This window comes from Passer domesticus, chromosome 27 (assembly GCF_036417665.1).
Source record: "Passer domesticus isolate bPasDom1 chromosome 27, bPasDom1.hap1, whole genome shotgun sequence".
In the NCBI taxonomy this organism is placed as follows: Eukaryota; Metazoa; Chordata; class Aves; order Passeriformes; family Passeridae; genus Passer; species Passer domesticus.
Genome location: NC_087500.1, coordinates 5448030 through 5467835, shown reverse-complemented (window position 1 = coordinate 5467835; position 19806 = coordinate 5448030). Strand labels below are relative to the sequence as shown.

Here is a 19806-nt window from a genome sequence, read left to right as displayed (position 1 = left end):
CGGACTCAAGATCCCGCCTCCAGTCACTGCGACCCCGGGTAGCCAATAAGATGCCGACAACGAGAGCGCCCGCCCTCCTAGGCGGGGCCAAGCGCAGCCGTAGGTTACCCCAGCCAGAGCGCGAGCGTCCGCTTGGAGTGAAGGGCAAAAGGACCAATAGAAAACCGAAGCGCGCCGAGCGCACAGGCAGACTACCCAATAAGCAGCCGGCGCTCTGAGTGACAGCCAAGCCATCCAACCCGCGCGTGGTGGGCGGGGCTCCCCGCGTGGCTTCCGTTCCCGTTGTGTGAGAGGCCGAGTCCCAAACGGCCTCAGCGCCGCCGCCGCCGCCGGTTCTGGGCCGGGAGCGGGGGCCGAGCCGGGGCCTCCCCGTTCCCCGGGAGCCGAGCCGCGCCTCTCCTCTCCCGCCGCCCCGAGAGCCGAGCCGAGCCTTCCCCGCCAGCCAGGGGGCCGTGCCGTGCCGTGCCTCCTCCGCTGCCCGTCCTCGCCGCTCGCCCCAGCCGGGCTCCCCCGCTCGCTCCCCGGGCCAGCCCCGCGGCCCTCCCGGCCCAGCCATGTCGCTGCACGGGAAGCGGAAGGAGATCTACAAATACGAGGCGCCCTGGACCGTGTACGCCATGAACTGGAGCGTCCGGCCCGACAAGCGGTTCCGCCTGGCGCTGGGCAGCTTCGTGGAGGAGTACAACAACAAGGTGGGCACCGGGAGCGGGCAGGGCAGCGGCTGGGCCGGGCGGGGGGCCCTGGAGCGGGGCTGGTCTCCTTCCAGCGAGCCCCGGGGTGAGGGAGCGCTGCGCTGGGAAGAGCCCTGGGCGCTGCTGGTGGTGGGATAACGCTCCTGGTGACCTCTGATCCTCGGGACTGACCACTGGGTTGGCTTCAGTCGCATGAGCACCGCGTGCTGTGGGCTCCCTGCGGTGTAAAGGAACGTTCTCTGTGGACCCTAAAGATATGAGATGAGTCTGGATGATGCTGCTGCTGTAGGAATAAATCAAGGTCCCCAAGCTCGGGCAAATCTGGCTTTTTGGTCAATACAAAGTGAAGTTCGCGGCCAGGACTGAAGTTTGTGCATATATATGTATATAAATATAAAAATACACCTCAGTCTGAGGAAGAGCCTCTTTCCAGGGAGGTGGCAGAGCAGTGGAACAGGTTGGTCAAGCGGCTTGTGGAGTTTCCCTTTCTGGTGACATTCCAAACCCACCTGGACGTGTTCCTGTGTCACCCGATCCAGGTTACTCTGCCTAGAAAGGGAAATTGGACTGGATGATCTCAAGAGTTCCCTTCCAACCCTGTGATTCTGTGATGTACAGGGTGTCTGAGATTGTTTTGGAAATGTGCTGTTCTCGTGGTACTTTCTTGCTGTGCAGGAGTTGTGTGTAATGACTTTTTTCATAAGTATATAAACCACTCTCAGTGTTGATTCCTCACTACTTTACCCTGAGAACAAGGGTGTAATGAGGCATGAGATTGTATTTTCAGTGTTTCCCTGCAAAGTGTAAGTGAAGAATGTCACACTGGTAACAGAGACTGTGTTCATCCCTCAGAACACACGTGCAGTCACTTCTGAACAACCTTCAAGGTGCTGGTCTGGTATCATGAATTACATAGAAATGGAAGAGAGATGAGAAGATGGATGGAGTGATAAAGCATCCTAAAATTTCTGTCAAAGTGAAGGTTTGCCCACAGAGCTTGGTTTACAGCATGTAGCTTTGTAGCCTTGTCAAGGTGTTTAATGGAGATTATGGAAAATACCGTCAGAAAGTTGGTGTTGGGGATAGGGGTGTGGTGACAGGGAGTGGCAGGGGTGACACCTCTTAGAGTGTTTGGATCACTGCCCTTGCAGCAGTCCTGAACACGTTGTAGTTCAGGCAGCACGAGCCCTGTGGGAGTTGTGTCCTTTTCCTGGCCAGTCTTGTGCTTCTGGGAATGCTGCTGGGGACAGGCAGGGCCTGAGCCTGAAAACTTCCAACTTGTTAAAGACCAGCTTGGAAACGCTTTTGTAGTCTGTACTCTGAGAAGGTAAAAGAGCAAATCTGCCAACAGTTGTGGCACAGTTGGTTAATAAGGGGCTGTACATTTGTGTAGCCTTCTGCCAGAAGGTCATTGTTCTGTAAGATCCAGCACTGCAAAGAAAAATTGATTGAATGCTGGAGATTAATTGGGGCAGTGACATCTTTCTGATTGTACGTGACCCTAAAATAATTGTGAAATGTCGTTTTGGGTAGTTACTAATTAGATTAAAGTTTTGGGGGTTTTGAAACTACTGTGGACTTACTTCACTGTTCCTCCAACCATATAAGAAAAAGAAGCTGTTACCAAATTCTGCATCATTTAGTTCTGTCAGATTCTTTAGTATCAAGTTGGAGATGGAATTTTTTTAGAAGTTAAGGAATGCTGATTAAAGGCAGTTCTTTACTGACATGCACTGCTGCAATTATGCTTTATGTTGATAATATAATGTGCTAAAATTAGATGTGGATTTCCTATCTTAAAGTGTTGGAGCAACAAATAAATACTTAGCATTTCTAGTTACTATCATGACATAATTGCAAAACTAGTTGAGACTGAACATGAACCTTGTTTTCTCACTGGAAAGCCTTACAGGGAGATGTAGAATGGTTCAAATTGCATCCAGACTGAGTTACTTTCCATGGGCATTACCTCTGTCTCATGTGGGCTGGACCTCAGGCACTCCTTTGTGCAGCAGCATTCTTGCCTCACTTGCAGAAGGGAGAGACTGGGCTCTGATATAATCAACATCCCAGAAGGAATTCCCTGTTCCATGCCCTCGTGTTCAGCCTGGATGAGTAGAGGGGTTCTGTAATGACTGTCAAGCAAGTCCCAAGAGTCACAGCTCTGAATTTGCAGAGGTTGGAAGAGCAGAGCTTCTCAAGCATTCCTCCTGCTGCTCCAGCTCTGAGGGTAAAAATACAATTTGTTCCCTAACCCGGCCTGCACCTAAACATGTCAAAGATCAGAGATGCTGGATTGCTGAATTGCTTCATCCTAAGGTCTGAGGAGGGGTTAAATGTGAATATGCAGTGCAGGAATATTTACATTAACACCAGTGAAAGGGGATCCTGTGCTGTTTGAGCTTTGCTTCTGGTGATGAGGATGTTGATTGCTTTGTGCAGGATTAATAAACTCGTGTTGAGTGGAAAACAGCAGAAGCAAAGGAGAAATGATTAGAGGTCATTTGTCTTCTGATCCTAACCTTGCCATAAGATTTGCTATCACCAAGGACAATTTGCTTCCTTTGAAAATCTGCTTAGTACTTCTGATCCCTAAAGGAGTTAGAAAGCTATTTGTCAATCACTTTGGAAGTCTGGGAGATTTTTGACTGATTTATACTAGGGTGTGAAGGATAGTAAGGAGTAGTTGTAATAAAGAGAGGGCAAGACAGGCTGTATTTCAGTTTTTGGAAGCATACTGGGCTGCATCTTTTAGTGTTTGTTATGAGATGGAAAGGATGGAGCTTCTCATTGGGGGGGGCAAGGCTTTGCATTTAAGAGAATCTCTAAATGAGCTCATAAAACTGCAAATTAATTAGATTTTAAAATCAACAGAAGCATTTGTTGGTTTTCTGTTATGGGGGAAATATGATAAATTTCCCATCTAGCTGAAATGTGTAGTTTATTAGACAAATTGCTTATTGCAAGATAAGCATAAATTTAGGATTTTTTCAGATAAACATCTTAGAAAAAGTCCATTAAGCTACTATTCCCAGGAGGAAGCTGCTGTGTGAAAGTACTAGGAAGTTCCTACTGTGAGCAGCTTACAAACTAATTGCAGTGAGTCGTCCCCATAATGTTTGTGTTTGTGCAGCATTTCACACAGTGGGACTTTCATCCTGTTTGGGTCCTGTAGTCACTGCAGGTTAAACAAGTCCTCCCAGCCCCTTTTGTTCTCTGCACGCTTTCTGACATGTCAATATTTTTCTAGTAACATCATGTCTGGGACTTCAAGCATTACTTCAGGTGCTGTCATGACCAGGCTGTGTGGAGATAGTTTCTTGTTTGCTCTGTTTTGCATCATTTTCACAATGGAGCAAGTTTAGCCCTTACCCCTGGCACATCATTGTGAAAAAATTCAATTTGGAATTCAGTTACCTAGAGTCTTTCAGCAGACCTGCTTTCTTGGTCTGTTCACACAAAACATTTTAATAATTATGTAACCATTTTAGCTCCCCAATATTTTTTTTTAAAGTTTGAATTCTGTTTTACTTTCTTCCTCTCTGATGTGATTAATTTATGAGATTTTCATGCACTTGTGACAGAACATTTTGAGTCATGTGGTGCTGAAAAAGCTTGCCAGCTACCTGACATGATCCATCACAGTCTGCAAGGTTATGGCCAAGAATTCCATGATATGCACTTTAATTGTGCAAACTACAGCTTGTTTTGCTCTCTGAAGATGACATTGTCAGCCTCAGTTCAGCTAAGGATGAATTAGAATAATGTTTGTGCAGTTTAAGTCTGTGGCTTTGCAATGTGGAAAAGAGAAGGGTGGTCTTTAATCCTTTAGGATTGGATTTCAGTTCATTTGGGATCATCTCTTCAAATCAAAGCACAGTGTGATTATGGATATTCTCTTTACTTGTATGCCCCAGCAGCACTTTAATGATTTCTCATTTAATTGACATGATCATCCTTTTGGGTCGTCCTTGAGGTGACAGAAAATGTCCTGAAACACATTCAGTCTTAATGCTGGCATTAGAAATTAGTATTTTGATTAAATACTTTCTTTTAAATGTGGTTTCTCACAGGTGCAGCTTGTTGGTTTGGATGAAGAGAGCTCAGAATTCATTTGCAGGAACACCTTTGATCATCCCTACCCCACCACAAAGCTGATGTGGATCCCAGACACCAAGGGAGTCTACCCAGACCTGTTGGCCACCAGTGGTGACTACCTGAGAGTGTGGAGAGTGAGTAAATCCTCCCTAGGAAAGGAAAAGATGAACCATGAACTGAATTGTGTTATATTTTGATCTCTTTTTCACTCAAGACAAGATTTTCTTGACTGCAATAATGTGACTTATGAAGACTATAAGAGAAGCAGAATTATCATGGCAATTGCTGTTTTAATTAGCTTATGGAAAATGGAGCTGGTGGCTGTGTTTTCCAGAGCTTTAGCATGTAAAGCTGAGAGGAAGGAAACCTAGGATTAACTCCTAATGTTTTGTGCCAGGGGAACAAGTCAGGTGATGTTGCTTTTTGAGTCAGATGTTTCGTTTTCTCTAAAGGTGGGTGAAACTGAGACCCGGCTGGAGTGTTTGCTGAACAACAACAAGAACTCGGATTTCTGTGCTCCACTGACATCATTTGACTGGAATGAAGTGGATCCTTACCTGTTAGGTGAGACTGACAAAATGTTATGGTTTTGGCACACTTTCTAATTGAATCTGATGAAGCCTGGGCTGTAACTGCTGTTGTGTCACTGCATGTCCACTGGTTAATCTGATAATTAGCCACAGATGGCTGCATCATAGAAACTGCTGTTGTTCTACATTAAAAAATTAAAACAATCATCCCATGGGGACTTTTTTTTTCATTGAAAGATGCCCTGTTCATTGCAGAATGGGTCACTCAGGTTGGACTAGGGACATTTAGGGATAGGGAGTGTTGGCCTTCAGGGCTGGTGAGCTGTTGTTGCAGTTCTGAGTAAGGATGTCCATCAGCTCTGTGACTTATTTCAGGGTGTTCTGGAGTGGATTTGAAACTGTGCACTGAGCTGTGTGTTTTGTGAAGTCATTTCAGCAGCAGGAGGAGAGCCAAGAGTCCTTAATTCAGTTGGAGGAGGGGGCTGAACACTTAAGGTTTAATTATAGCCTACGGGACAAATTGTGAATCCAGGATGACTGATGCAGAGGTTTGTTTCCCAGAAGAGAACAGCCATTTATGTCAGGGGATTTGCCCAGATTAACAGTGATAATATGTCCTAGTAATTATTTACTACATTATTTTTTCTGTGTTACATGTCTCATCTCTTAAGAGCTTTACTGCTAACCCCATCTTCAGCCCACATCAGCAATCAATTAATAATAACACGCCATCAAAACACTGATTGAATTTGGGGTTTGGCATACACAAGAGATGTACAGGATGGGAAAGTTGATCTCAGAGTTGCATCAGGCTTCAGAACAGATTGAAGCAGACATGAGCTATTTACACTTTATTCCTGTGTGGAAGGCTATTTCTGCAGTTAAAAGGTTTGGGTCATTTAAATGCCTGGAAGACTGCTGGCTGTTTGACATTCTTGATTTTAGTTCTATGCTGTTCTCATGGCTGTTTTGATCTGTAGATGTTGGGGGAATCTTACATTAACCCAGGAAGTGATTAAATAATTTGTGACAATATTAATTTTGCTAATATCAGCGATTTTGTTTCAGGTACCTCTAGTATTGACACAACCTGCACTATTTGGGGTCTGGAGACAGGACAGGTTCTGGGAAGAGTAAATTTGGTGTCTGGCCACGTGAAGACCCAGCTTATTGCACATGACAAAGAGGTGATGGAGGGTTTTGATTGTTTACATTGCATCTTCTAAAAGCAGTAGAAAAGGAACAGAACGTTTTCTTTTTTTCTTGAACAATTTAATGATTCAAAAAGATCATTTATGTAAGTTTGTATACAGTTTTTCTAAAATTATATACAGTTTTGAGTACCTAAATACTGCTGGCTATCGAAACAATTCTTTTTACTCATCATAGACTCTTGACTTAAGAACATGCTTGTTTTAACAGATTGTATTCCAGAATATTGTAGAAAAATGAGGTTAAACATCAAATTAGATTTAAATCAACTTTGTATCAAAGTTGATTTAATGTTTCTTTTGCAATAAACAGCTTGCAAAATTCTTTCATTTTAACATTTTACTTTTCAACAACTAATGTAAAAAACCCCAAGTCAGGAAAATGGATAGGTTTTAGTTTCAGTGAGTGATCCTATAATTCCATAAGCATGTATTCCCTTGTGGTGAGTGGCTGAGCAGTTGCAGGGAGTGTGAAGCACTGTGGGGCTGTGCTGGGTGTCAGCTGTGCTGTGCTGTCCCTGTTTGGGCGCCAAAAAACGCAGAGGATCACTAACAGGACATCACACCATGATCAATATGATCAAGTGAAGCCAATTTATTGCAAAAAGCAAGCTATATTTATACTGTTTTCTACTGTTCACGCCTCAAGCTAATACATGCTTGGTTAAATCCTTCTATGCATGCATTTTAATCTGTTAATTTTTGTTACTTTTCCTCCATCATGCATCTCGCTGCGGTTTTCTTGCCTTAATATCCTGAACCCTCTGCTTCTGAGCATGTTCTTCTTCTTTCATGTCCTTCAAGCACATTGTGACCTTCCTCAGTTTCTGTGAAGGCTGCATTGTGCATGTCCATTGTCCTGCAAAAGCCTCTGAACGTTGTGCTGTGGTGGCAGGTGTACGACATCGCCTTCAGCCGCGCGGGCGGCGGCAGGGACATGTTCGCCTCGGTGGGCGCTGATGGCTCGGTCAGGATGTTTGACCTGAGGCACCTGGAGCACAGCACCATCATCTACGAGGACCCCCAGCACCACCCGCTGCTGCGGCTCTGCTGGAACAAGCAGGACCCCAACTATCTGGCCACAATGGCCATGGATGGCATGGAGGTGAGGCAGCAGCTGCTCGCCGCTGGCTGCTGATGGGGGTTTTCTGTGGAGGATTTTGTGAACAGCTAGCTAGTTGCCAAAGGTCACACTGGTATAATACCATTAGTTATAGGAGTCAGCAGTCAGTGTCCAAACCTGGCAAGGGCACTGTGCCCTTGGTGCAACATCAGGATGGGGGAGAGGATCGTTAGTTAGAAACATGAAGAAAAGATGTGGACAGCTGCAACACAGTAGCCACAAGAATGCTAAGGTAGGTGTAGTTAGCTGATAAGTAACTAACCAATAATGAGCTCGCCTTTTGCAATATGTATTAGCTTCATTAACACTAATATAAATGTATGTGCCTATCAATAAAGTTTTGAGATTTGCTGATCACTCATATTGAGTGCCGAATTTCTTCCGCTGATTACCACAGTTTCTAGGGCAGGTGGCTTGGTACTAATTTATACCCAGGTATTTATGGCCAGGGGACAGTAATCATACTTCAGGTATGATTGAGGACCAGTTCTTAGTGCACTGAGGAGTTAAAAGTGAATTTGGCATTATAAACTTTGAGCTTTATGGCTTGTATATATTTCAGCTGATTTTTAAGAGGAGTCTGTGAGCAGCTGGGCAATAATTTTCACCTAAAATCTTAACTGCAGGTGTTTGAGTCACTTTGTTCTTTCCCAGTCCAGTTTTAGTTTGTAGCCAAGGCTGCTTCAGGGAAGCACAGTTTGTTTACCACTGTGGCCTGAGACCCCTGTGAAGTCTGACTTCTTTTGAGACACATGGCACACTGACCAACTGGAAGCTGTTCTTTAGGAGCAGGGCTTGCTTGCCTACCACATCCTTTAGGAAAGAGCCATGTTTATAGCCTTACCTCAAAATATTTTGTATTTGGAATAAATTAATTTTTAAAAATGCAGTTTATTAATGTAGCTGATATTTTTTTTTCTGAAGGTTGTGATTCTAGATGTCAGAGTTCCCTGCACCCCTGTTGCCAGGTTAAACAACCACAGAGCGTGTGTAAATGGAATTGCCTGGGCACCTCACTCTTCCTGCCACATCTGTACAGCAGGTGAGTGTGACCTACAGGGGAATCTTAGAGTCTTCTGCTGCATTTGCGAAATCCTCTTCATCCTAAAGTATATGCAATTCTCTGCCTGCCTTTTGCTAAGAATACTTGAAATTTAGAAGCTATTTATTAGGTGACTTTTCCTAAAATGTTACAGAAATAGACACCTGCTAGAGTTTGTGTGGAAGTGCTGAGCCCAGTACCCAAACTGTGCATTGGCTCTGGCTAAGCTCCTGTAATTTTAATGCTCCTTAGCTATTTGTAATGCAGTTCTTAAATGTTTTCTGCTGTTGTGAGTTCCACTGATCATTTGTTTATCAGCTCTGTCTTGGATAATGTATAATGATCCAAATTTATTTTGTTGGAGCATAATTGTGTTGTTGTATCTGTCTTGAATTTGGCTCAGGACTGGAGCAGCCATGTCTCACCTGCCTCCTGAGGCCATGGGCCTGTGGTAGGCACATGTGGAGATATTGTTACTCTCTGACTGTGCTTGCTCTGACAATTTGTTGTCTGTGTGCAGCGGATGATCACCAGGCTCTCATCTGGGACATCCAGCAAATGCCTCGTGCCATTGAGGACCCCATCCTGGCCTACACAGCTGAGGGAGAGATCAACAATGTACAGTGGGCATCCACCCAGCCAGACTGGATAGCCATCTGCTACAACAACTGCCTGGAGATCCTCAGAGTCTAACTTTGCAGCTTCATGCACAGTGAGGCAGGGCTGTGTCGTTCCCCCTCCCCTCTAAAGTAAGAACACCACCAGTCAAGTGGCCAGTATCTGTTGTTGCTTTGCATCTGCTGTTACAAGAAACTCTTAGAAGAATCGATGGCAGGGGTCTCCTGTCTCTCAAGACTCTAAAATGCAGAGACGTGCTGAGCCTCTTGGAACTTCTGGGTTCTGGTTTTCTTGTGAAATTCTTTTTCCCTCAGTAAAAGTTCTGTATATTTGTTTGTTGACTGTATTAATAAGCTTGCAGGCTTTTGAGTTGCTGCATATGTCCATGTGTTTGTCAGCCAGCTGAGGCAGCACATCCACCAGTTTAATAGATGCAGGTGCAAAACAAGGTGGGGGGAAAAAGACAATGATGTTAATGGCCACCTTGGCAGGAATCTTTATCATTCCTGTTGTTGCTGCCTCTAAACTGTTTAAACGTTTGTATGTTTTTTATATATTGGGCTAACTTTCTATTGAGTAAGGTTTTTCTCCCTAATTCTTACTTTTGATATGTGATCCCCTTCCATATGTCCAAAGCAGGACCTGTTCATGGATACAAACCACAGTAACACTGCAGGCTCCCTGGCAGTAAAGGCCTGCCAGAATTAACTGTTGCCTTGGCTCCCTGTATCTGGTGACCTGGGCAGAATTTTCTGGTGCTGTGAAGTACAAGTACTTGTTGCACAATTTCTTTACACTTTTCTGATGCTCAAGGCAGTTGTTACTATGGTAGGTCTTATTTTTAAATTCTAAATGAGTTTGTGTGTATCCTGCAGTCGTGTTAGCAGAGCAGTGATAGGTTGAGAAAAAAGATCTGTGCATGACGTGAGCTCCCAGGAGGTAAACAATTCCTGAAAAAATGTATTTGTAATGGGCTTGGGATTGACACTTCCAGTCAAATTATTTCCCCTTGGAAGACTTACCTTATCTAAATTAAAATAAAATGGTTTCACACTTTGTAGCTTGCTTGATTGGCAAATAATATGAGCAAGATTTTGTGGTTAGGCTGTACTTCAGAGGTAGTGTTTGGCCTGTGTTCCTGGGAGGTCTTGAAGGGAGTGCAAAGCAATTTTTTTGTGAAGTGTATCTGCTTTGTACTGCCAGGTCTTGTTGAATGAATGAGACAAGTCAGAAAAGCTGGTCTGCTATCCAAAAGAAAGCTGGTTTTTTGAAAGAAATTACTCCCTAATGTGATGCACAAAGGTGGTTCTGGAAGGAAAGAAGCTGTGCCATCGAGGCCAAGGTTTGGCATTTGTCTTCCTCCTGACTTTGGGGGATGTGCCAGAGGGCTTCTCTTTGCAATAGTGGAACACTCTACAATAATACTGTTCAATGAAAGCTGAGTGGATTAGGCAAGCTAAAAATCCTTGCTGGAGTCTTACCATAACACAGGTCCTGTGCTGGAGGCTCTGCAGTGCTCTCTGATGAAGACATGACAGCCAGAGCTGCTCTGGAAGGGTGTGCAGCCCATTTTCTATGTAAATGTCAGAAATCATCAGAATTCTTTCCACCTAATGAGTATGCACCTACAACTGGAGGCAGATTATAAATAGCAGGACACTGGCAAACTTGCATCTTGTCAGTTTATGCAAGTTGGGAAAGCAATTGCTGTGGAACACTGAAGCTGACACTGAGAACACTGTCAAACACAGAACAGAATCTGCAAAGTTTTGTCATTCTGGACGTAGAGAAATACTCTTCTGCAGGCTGCTTCTCACAGTGGAGCTCAGAAAAGCTTTGCCTCAGGAATTTGATAGGAATTCATTAGGGGCAGCTGTATTCCATCACTCCTTTTGATAGCAGAGAACCAGAGACTAACACTGCTCAAGCTGATGTTTTGTCAGTGTGTTCAGTTGTGGGATTTCTGACAAAGCTTGATTTGACTTGAAGGTCAATTTTTCTTATTAGCAGCAGTACTGAGAGTAGTGTGCTCCACAGACAGGCTTTAGCTAGATGTCAGAGCAGTGTTAACCAAACAATCACTTTTTACAATAGCACTTCATCTGAAACTGGAAAAAACTTACCTAGAATGAAGTGAAAATTGGGGTTTTCTTAGCAGGAGCAGCTAATGGCATTCACAGCTTTAGGTGTCACCTGAAATACATTCACAGGCTTGTCATGCTCTGTTTAATTACAAATGGCAGGCAAAATGTGCTGTTACTAAGAGGGAGCTACCTGCAATGTCAGTTCTTTGCATGTCCCCTTTTTGCTTCAAAGTTTATTCCTGTATAGATGGCATGAGTCAAAGATGAATGCTAAAATGATGAGAAGAGAGCTTGTGTAAAGGAACTCGTGGTCTGAATAGCCAGGTAGATTGTTGGAAAACAATCCTGTTAGGGACCTGGGGAGGATCCAGTGTCAGTTCTTGCATCTATGAAACTGATGGAAGTTTGTTTGTGGAATTGTGTACTTATTCCAAATGCATCAAAGGCAAGTGAAGGAATCTTGGAGGCTCCAGTGGATTCTAAATAAAGCCTATATCCTGTTTTTTTAGCCAGTTGGGATGCCTTCTGGATCTACAGCATATTGCTTTGGGCATAATCCATTGACATTCTTCACAAGAAATTACATTTTAAATCATTAGAGACTGTTTTGGCACAGGGAAATAATACTTAAAATAACTTCAAAGATGTCACTTGAAAGGTTAATGAGTGAAAAGACATGAAAATCCTCATGGGTGAGATGTTCTGTAGTGCAAATGGCACTTTTATATAGACAAGGAAGGGAAATACTTTGGTGCCCTTTTGCCAGCAGCTGCTGACCCAGTGACAGGCAGGGAATGCTCAGCTTGGTGTTTGTCTGCAAGATCAAACAAACCCTGACACTTGTCACTGGGGCCTGTGGATTGAAATATACAGATTATCACATTTCCCCTGCTTGACACTCAGTTTTGTAGGGTGTAAAGCCCCCAGAGTTCATGAAAAGAAATACTTTGATATTCAATTTCTGTTATTTGGTGCTTACTGCACAAGCAGAGGATGCAGAACAACTGCTTGCAAATACCTCATGTTTTTTGAGTAGCAAGTAACAGTAAGGGAAAAATGAACACAGGTGAGGTGAGGTGAGCAAAGCAGAAAAGCATGTGCTGTTGTTGGTACAGGCCAGCCTGGTTTGGGACAGAAATACTTCTGAGTTATGTAGTTCTGAATCACTTCTCCAGTTGATTAATTCAAGAGACTAAACTATTGGTTATGTTCTGTTTAAACCAAGCTTTCCACAGATTTCTACTATTATGTGGGCAACCTGCTGGCTCTCAGCCAGGAGATGTTGATGATGTAAAACTTGTTAGGGAGGTGAAAACCTGCAGTTAATGAATGTTGAATTAGTGAGTAGTGTGCCAACTCCATGAACTGTCTAAACAGGAGGGCTATGCTAGCTTGCATCTGTGGGAATTGTCCTTGTGTGTGCAGGGATTTAAAAGGCAAGGATTTGGGTGCTTTGACAATCTATTTAGAAAGAAAACAGTGGTTTCAAATAATGTGAAAGGAGACTGCTAAAACAGGTTGTTTCTTATGGAACCTTGAAATGTATTTAACGGGGGAGGCATTGCCTCTCATAAGTCAAAGTTAATGATCCTTTCAAAACTTAGCAGTAATTACTTTACTGAATGTTCTGGATAAGAGTGAAAAGCTCTATTTTTGCCTCGTGGTGCAATGAGAAGCTGCCTCAGTCTCAAGTGTAGATCACAGCCTGCCAGAGACCAGGTGAGGGGAGGAGTCTGATGTACAGAATTCTCAGATGTTCTCGTGCTTGTTGTCAGTGGAAATCAGGAGCTGAGTGTGTCCGTTTTGTTCTCTTGCAGATGGCACTTTAACAAGTATATTTTTGGTAAGATTAGGAGGAGAGTCATCTTTTCCTCAGCCCTTGTAGGGTAGGCATTTGTCTGTGTGGTGTAGAAAATGTTAAATAATGACCGTCACCAAAATCCTGAACTGGGGTCATAGTGGGCCCTCACTTGTTTTTACTGAAAGCCAAAAAATATGAGCACTTGACAAGGCTGTAAATGTTAAACTGAAGCTTCATGTTCTGAGACTGACAGTGTCCTGTAAGGCCAACCCAAGGGATGTACTGCTGTGTGTCCCCCAGAGAGTCCTTTTTGTTTAGGAACTCGGTGGTGGTTGGGAATCCTCTTCTTTACCATCAGAACTTGATGGTGACAGTGCTGGGTTGCTTGTGTAGGGATGTGCCTGTGCTTTGGATAACTTGAATTTTGTGAGAGAGAAACTGCAGCAGCTGCCTGGGAATTCACACAGCCTGAAACATTGAACTGGTTAGTGGTGTTTTAACTCTTTCCAGGCACACTGCAAAGAGTGGACAGCAGCACAGGCAAGCTCTGGCTGCACAGTTTCAGTCCCATCAAGCACTAAAGGGCTGAGATTTCCCTCTGCTCTTGACAAAGTGGTTCCACCACCTCAAATGCACGCTGTTATCCTGTCAGGTAACACAAATTCTCTCTAACAAGTTTCCTGCTTTCTGCTCTCAGACCAATATTTCAGAGCAAGCCTGTACCTGCTGTTCTGTGGACATGGAAAGCAATGAGCAAGTCACTGTCAACTCTGTCCCAGTTTCTCTTGATTTTTTTCAGAGAATCCAGGGAATTAATTGTATGTGGCACTTAAAGAGCACTTTCTGATGCAGCTGTTCTTCCCCTGCTTGCCCAGGAAGAGTCAGAAATGTTTCATTCTTGAGGGTATTGAGGAGAGTTTAGGATGCCCCCTGAATTGGTTTGTTTTCTGGAAGGGATCTCCAGAACTTTCAGTCAGCACCTTTCACCAGCAGTAAAAAGAGCAGTAATTAGAAATGCAGCTAAATGCCAGTCACTGCAGGCTCATGTGGTGATTCATGGCAGACACCAGATGCAAAGTGACTTGTGAGAGTTGCTGCTGCCTGTTTCAGGTGACATGTGTGTCTGCCAAGGACCTCAGTGGCCTTTTGTGCAGCCTCTGACATTTAGCATCAAGCAAGAATTTCCATAGTCATAAAAAAAATTATCTCAGTGGCTTCCATCAAGCTCGTTCCTTTATAGGAAATCTAACAAAATTGAGGAAAAAAAAGCTATTTCCTGACAAAATATTGTGGCCATGTGCAACTGCAAACCCATGGTCCAGCTCCCATTCCTTGGAGTTTGCTTTCCATGTGCACCACTTGCAACTCCAGCCCCTCTTAGAGCTCAGGGTGGGTCTGTGGGATCTTAGCAAGGCTGAAAGGCAAGAACCAGAGCAGGACAGAGTCCCAGTGCAGCTGCAAAAGGTACTTTGCTTGGGAAATAGGAACTATGAAATCTACTATTTAAAATAACCTTTTTTTTTAACCCTTGGGTTGCTAGCAGTGTAAAATGTAATTTAAATCCATTGCGCCGAAGCATTTTTGTTACCAGTAGGAGATAATACTTTTAGGTGTGTTTTCCCTTCTGCTCTTCCCATTCACAGTCCTGTTGTGGTAATTTCCTGAAGGTGTAATCTTTGTAGCATGATTGTACAAACATCCATATGAGATTCCTGACTTCTTGTTCTCACTAGAGTATGTTAAAGCAATAGTAATTTTAATTCTGTCCTTTTCTCCACCTGCAACTTCGCTACTATTCTGTCCTAGAGGAGTCCCAGTATCCAGACATATATTGTTGACATGGATAACTGCAGTGTCCCTATATTCCTTTATTTTTATGGAGAAAATATAAAAGGGTTTGTTACAATGGATTTTAACACCTGAGTCATGGAACCATATTGTTGAAACTGTAAATTTTAAGGCAATTTTCTGAACTTGCTTGAAAGTGGAATGTTGCATCCTTTTATGCTATTTCCTGCTTCCTATGTAGTTTTATTCAGATTTTTTAACCTTCTTTCTAAGTTTCGGCCTCCTGTGTATTAGGTACAGTATTTTCTGCCTTTCATACTTTGTAATAAAAATGGAACATTTGTAGATTGACTGCAGTTCCCTGTGTGATGAGTGAAAACCTGGGGGGAGCAGGGAACTACCAACGAGCTTCATTTCTTCTGTGTGGAAGAGGCTGATTGCCTTGCCTTGCCTCTGCAAAACTGATTCCTCATCCTACAAATTCCCAAACAAACTTGATCATTCCAGCTACCCTTAAGTTGCAAGTTTCCCCAAATACATGACTAGGAACCCAGTCACGACAGAACTCCAACAGAATGGTTAATGCAGCTGTACATTAAATATTTGCTTTCTTAAAAGTCTGCTGCAGGGTCTGTGTATCCCAGTGTTGTTTCTGCTCATGTTTTCCAATGCTTTGCTCGTTCCCTGCACAGAATAATGGGAATTATCTGCTGTGTGGTTTTGTTTTTAAGACGAGGGGAAGAGGGATTTTTGTTTTCAGAATTCAAATAATTAGTCTCTGAGGGATTTTGAACATAGGCAAAGTGAAAACAAAGCAATTGGCACTTCTGTAGCTTTAAGTCTCTCCTGGGCAGGGTGACCTCTCTTAAAGGGTGTTTTTTCCACACTCTCAGTCACTGCTGTCGTGTCTGGAATTGGGGCCAAGAGGAGAATAGTGTGGCACAGCTTGGAAATTTGTACCTTAGGCCTTGGCAAGCAGGACTGATGACTTCCTTAAGTATTTAGATTCAATCTAGTTCAACTAAACGCTTGGATTTCTTTCTAATTCTTTGTGTACTGGCTTTGAAATAAAAGCTTGTTAAGCTTCATGACCACAGTGGAAAGAGTTGCCTGCAAAGATGCTGCAGTGGTTTTTAAGCTATATATGGACTTTGTGTTAGTAACTCCTGCTCAGAAAAAAATACTTTTTTTTTCCTAAGAATTGTTTGTCTTTCACCCTAGAAATGTATTTGCATCCTCACAGATTATTTTTGTCCCTGGATTCCTGCTTTGGAATACTCCAGAGAAACTTTCTCAGCTGCCACTATGATGGAAGAAGGCAGCTTGTGCAAACTGGAGCAGTGCAAAAAGTGTGGACTGGTGGATAATGGATGAAGCAGGCTGCCTGTCAGTGTGGCAAAACAAGAGGAATGTAGGTAGAAAAAAAGACTAGAGGGGTTCTGCCTTTTGTAAATATTATGGAAGAGCCAACATCTGGCACAGCTGTCTTGCTCTGTGACCGTGGGAAAGTCCCTGCTCTGATACCAGCTGTAAGTGAAAAGCACATCATTAATCAGCCATCAGTAAAGGGCTCGAGAATACTTGAAAGAAACACAGTGCACAGCACTGGCTGTAAAGAAAAAGTGCCCTCTGAGATCATTCTGGGGGCCTGTGACTGCAACAAGCATTTAATTTTGAGCTTTTTCATTCATGCTGTTTTAGAAGCAGTCCAGACTGTCAGCTCAGAGGAAGCAGCCATCTAAAACACATAATATTTTTAATCTTCTTCCTCCCCTTCCTTCTCTAATTTTGCCATTCCAAAGGCAGAACAGCTTCTGGTTTTTAACCAGCTTCAGAGCCCCCTCTGCTGGAATGCTGCTGGCAGCCTTGGCCACAGGACAGGTACAGGTGCACACCTGCTCCTCCCGGCTGGGAAAGGCTGTTGCAGGAGTTTCACATGTTTTTTGCAGGACTTTCACGTGTGTTTCACAGGAGTTTCACATGATTCATGTCTCTGCTGGGGGAGAGATGCATTTGGGCCCAGATACATCCTGCCATGCTGTCCTAAATTTGGGTAATGATGATAGTGTTCCAACCCCTTGTTTTCAAAGCTGAGAGCACAACAGGAAATTTTTAGGAGAGACAGAACTGCCTGGGATTAATGAGGTAACTCTTACATCTGCTGAAGACAGTGCAGAACCCTTTCATGCATCCTTTGAAGATCACATACCCCATCCCTGGCAGTGCCCAGGCCAGGCTGGGCAGGGCATGGAGCACCCTGGGACAGTGGGAGGTGTCCCTGCCATGGCAGGAGTGACACTGGATGGGCTTTAAGGTCCCTTCCCAACCCAAACCATTCTGGGATTCTCTGGTTCTGTTTACAGGGTTTCTCCTCCTCGCTCCCTTCTGTGGCTGTGGAGTGCAAGATGTAGAATAAGGAAGTTTTGGCATGGGACAAGGCTGAGCCTGGAGCCTGCTCAGCTCCCCAGGAAGGATGTGTCTACCTAAACAGGAAGGAAAGAAGAAATAGTACATCTGATAGCAAGGAAAAGGGGCTCTTTGAGTCAGGTATGCTCCAGAAAATGGAAATACTACCAAAATAGAAAATAAGATGATGGCAGAGTGATTAAGACACTAGGAAAAGATGCCAGGAGTTAAATCCCAAAGGTCTACTCCAGACTTCCTGTGTAACCTCTGACAAGTCACTGTCTCTCTGTGCAATGCCCTTAAGTCCCTAAAATAGGGATTACACTTCCTTTTCTTAGTTGATGCTGCGTGACAGCATTAAAGAATTAGGCCTTATAAAGTTCCTTTAGAACAAATGGGCTGACTGGAAACAGAGGAGCTCCTGGAGAGCCTCTGTGAATGTCTTTACTGGTGATTTTACATTCAATGGCATCAGACAATCTGAATAAATTCAAGAATTAAGTGTGTTCTGCAGTTGCTGTTTACAGGAGTGGAAAGCTGCAGCTTTGGAAGGATGTGGAGAATCCAGGTGGAAAACCACGGAATTCCAGCTGGTGTAAAACAAATAACCTGATCCTCACCAGGAGCTGTAATGGCAGGACGAGGAGAACTGGGTTCAGACTGACAGAGAGAAGGATCTGATGGGATATTTCCTCCCTGGCACAGGTGCCCAGAGCAGCTGTGGCTGCCCCTGGATCCCTGGCAGTGCCCAGGGCCAGGCTGGACAGGGCTGGGAGCACCTGGGACAGTGGGAGGTGACACTGGGGGGGGTCTTTAAGGCCCCTTCCAACCCAAACCCTTCTGGGATTCTGTGATTATGCACAAAACTTTTACTGTGTATTAAGTACACAGTAAAAGTCAGAAAGGAATTACTCATTTTTTTCTCCAGTTACACAAAAAAGGGGCACTTATTTTGGTAGAAAGTTGGATTCCAGTTCAGGAAGGATTTACCAGCTTGTCAGGGGAAAAAAAAAAAAAAAAGAGGTGTGATGGTCTGTAGTGGTCCAAAAAAAGTCCTGATGACACTTGCATGTAGATAGTGATGCAAGAATGTCTGTAAAATGGGGAAACCACAAACCAAGAGATAAAAGTGTTGGTTTACACATTAGGCTTGACAGGTGGGTGAAGTGATGAGCTGTTAAGGACAAATCAATCTATTTTCAGTTTGGTAAAAGGTGCGGGGAAGCTTCAGTGGAAGGCAGACAGCCTGGGCAGTTGGAGATGGGAGGAAGGAGCTGCACCAGGGTGGGTGGTGTCTCCTGCCATCTGCCAGGGGCTGCTGGCTCCTGTCACAAGCTGCCACTCGCCAATCTAATATCTTTTGGACTCAGTAAAGCAAGTTTCTACACAAAGGACTTGGAATCATTCTCATTCAGCAGGTCCAGAGAGGCAAAAATAGCAAATGGTGAGGTGGTGATGGAGTGGTTTGAAATCAGGGCTGGTGCAGTGGGGAATTGATGTTAAATTTCTGCCTCCCAGGGCATGGGGTGGGCTCTTGCCTCTATTAGAAAATCTTTTTTAAATGATCCTGGCACAAGGAGCGAGCATTAAAATCAAATTTGGTGATGAGCAGAAGTGGGAGGCTTCAATAACACGAGGGAACTCTGGAGTATCTGGGAGATTGGATGACTGAAGAGTGAGAAATAGAGATGAGATTAAATGTAGCAGCAGAGAGTGCAAGGATGTGAATTTATGGACAAGGAGAAAAATCTGTGGAGTATTTTATTGGAAATTAGGAAAGGAAACTGAGAGGTAGTGGTTGGTAAAGGATAGTGATAAGCCATCACAAAGCTGTGAAAAAGCATGTCAAAAAGTGGTTCCAAGATCAATAATGCTGCTGTCAAATGGGAGAGGAATTCAAACTGGAACAGGGACAAAAGCTACCAGCTTGACACCACAAATACAAGACTTGTATTAAGAAGGGAGAGTGGCTGGGTCTGTGGATCCCTTTTCCTTTTTCTGCGTCTACCTGGTATGACATCTAAGAGCTTTTTATTACCTCAACCGTTTAAAAAAAAATAAAATTAAAAAAAAAATCAATTATGTTGATTTTGTTGTCGTGTTTTCACTAAGTCCCAACTTCCTCCTGATGCGTAGGTCCAGATTCAGGTTCAACTGAGCAATTTCCCTTTCCAGTCGAGTTTTCTTCTCCACGTGTCTTGGGGCACGAGCAGGTGAAGGGCAGGCTGCAGGGGGCTTTAAAAGACATTATTTTATTTAAACACAGCCCGTGGCAGAGGGGACAATGAGATGATCTCTAAGGTCCCTTCCAACCCAAGGCACTGATGACTCAGAGTCAATTCCTGGCATGGTCTGGGTGATGACAGCAGCACACGGAGTTACCCAGCAGTTGCATCAGACCCAATCCAGAATT

The 19806-nt window shown here is 43.9% G+C and overlaps 1 protein-coding gene across 6 annotated transcripts; it reads left to right on the top strand.

The window, feature by feature from the left end:
• Nucleotides 1–275: 275 nt before the first annotated feature.
• Nucleotides 276–19472, top strand: DCAF7 (DDB1 and CUL4 associated factor 7). Of its 6 annotated transcripts, none has more exons than XR_010350799.1 (10): nt 276–692; nt 4766–4924; nt 5243–5354; nt 6389–6507; nt 7427–7636; nt 8579–8696; nt 9217–9445; nt 16231–16398; nt 16937–17132; nt 17351–19472. XR_010350799.1 is itself a non-coding variant. In XM_064399859.1 (7 exons), exons 1-7 carry the CDS (start codon nt 555–557, stop codon nt 9387–9389), a joined length of 1029 nt encoding a protein of 342 aa, XP_064255929.1. In that variant the 5' UTR covers nt 276–554; the 3' UTR covers nt 9390–15338. The 6 variants fall into 6 exon arrangements, 1 of the variants encoding a protein (XP_064255929.1); XR_010350797.1 differs by having other exon boundaries at nt 16231–17132; nt 17351–17534; nt 17908–19472; XR_010350798.1 differs by lacking the exon at nt 16937–17132.
• Nucleotides 19473–19806: the final 334 nt, after the last annotated feature.

Excerpts from the sequence above, each read along its gene's own strand:
- DCAF7 (XM_064399859.1), top strand. The coding sequence starts at position 555 with ATGTCGCTGCACGGGAAGCGGAAGGAGATCTACAAATACGAGGCGCCC. Across the intron at positions 5,355-6,388 it reads AGTGGATCCTTACCTGTTAG|GTACCTCTAGTATTGACACA; the intron begins GTGAGACTGACA and ends ATTTTGTTTCAG. Across the intron at positions 6,508-7,426 it reads TTATTGCACATGACAAAGAG|GTGTACGACATCGCCTTCAG; the intron begins GTGATGGAGGGT and ends CTGTGGTGGCAG.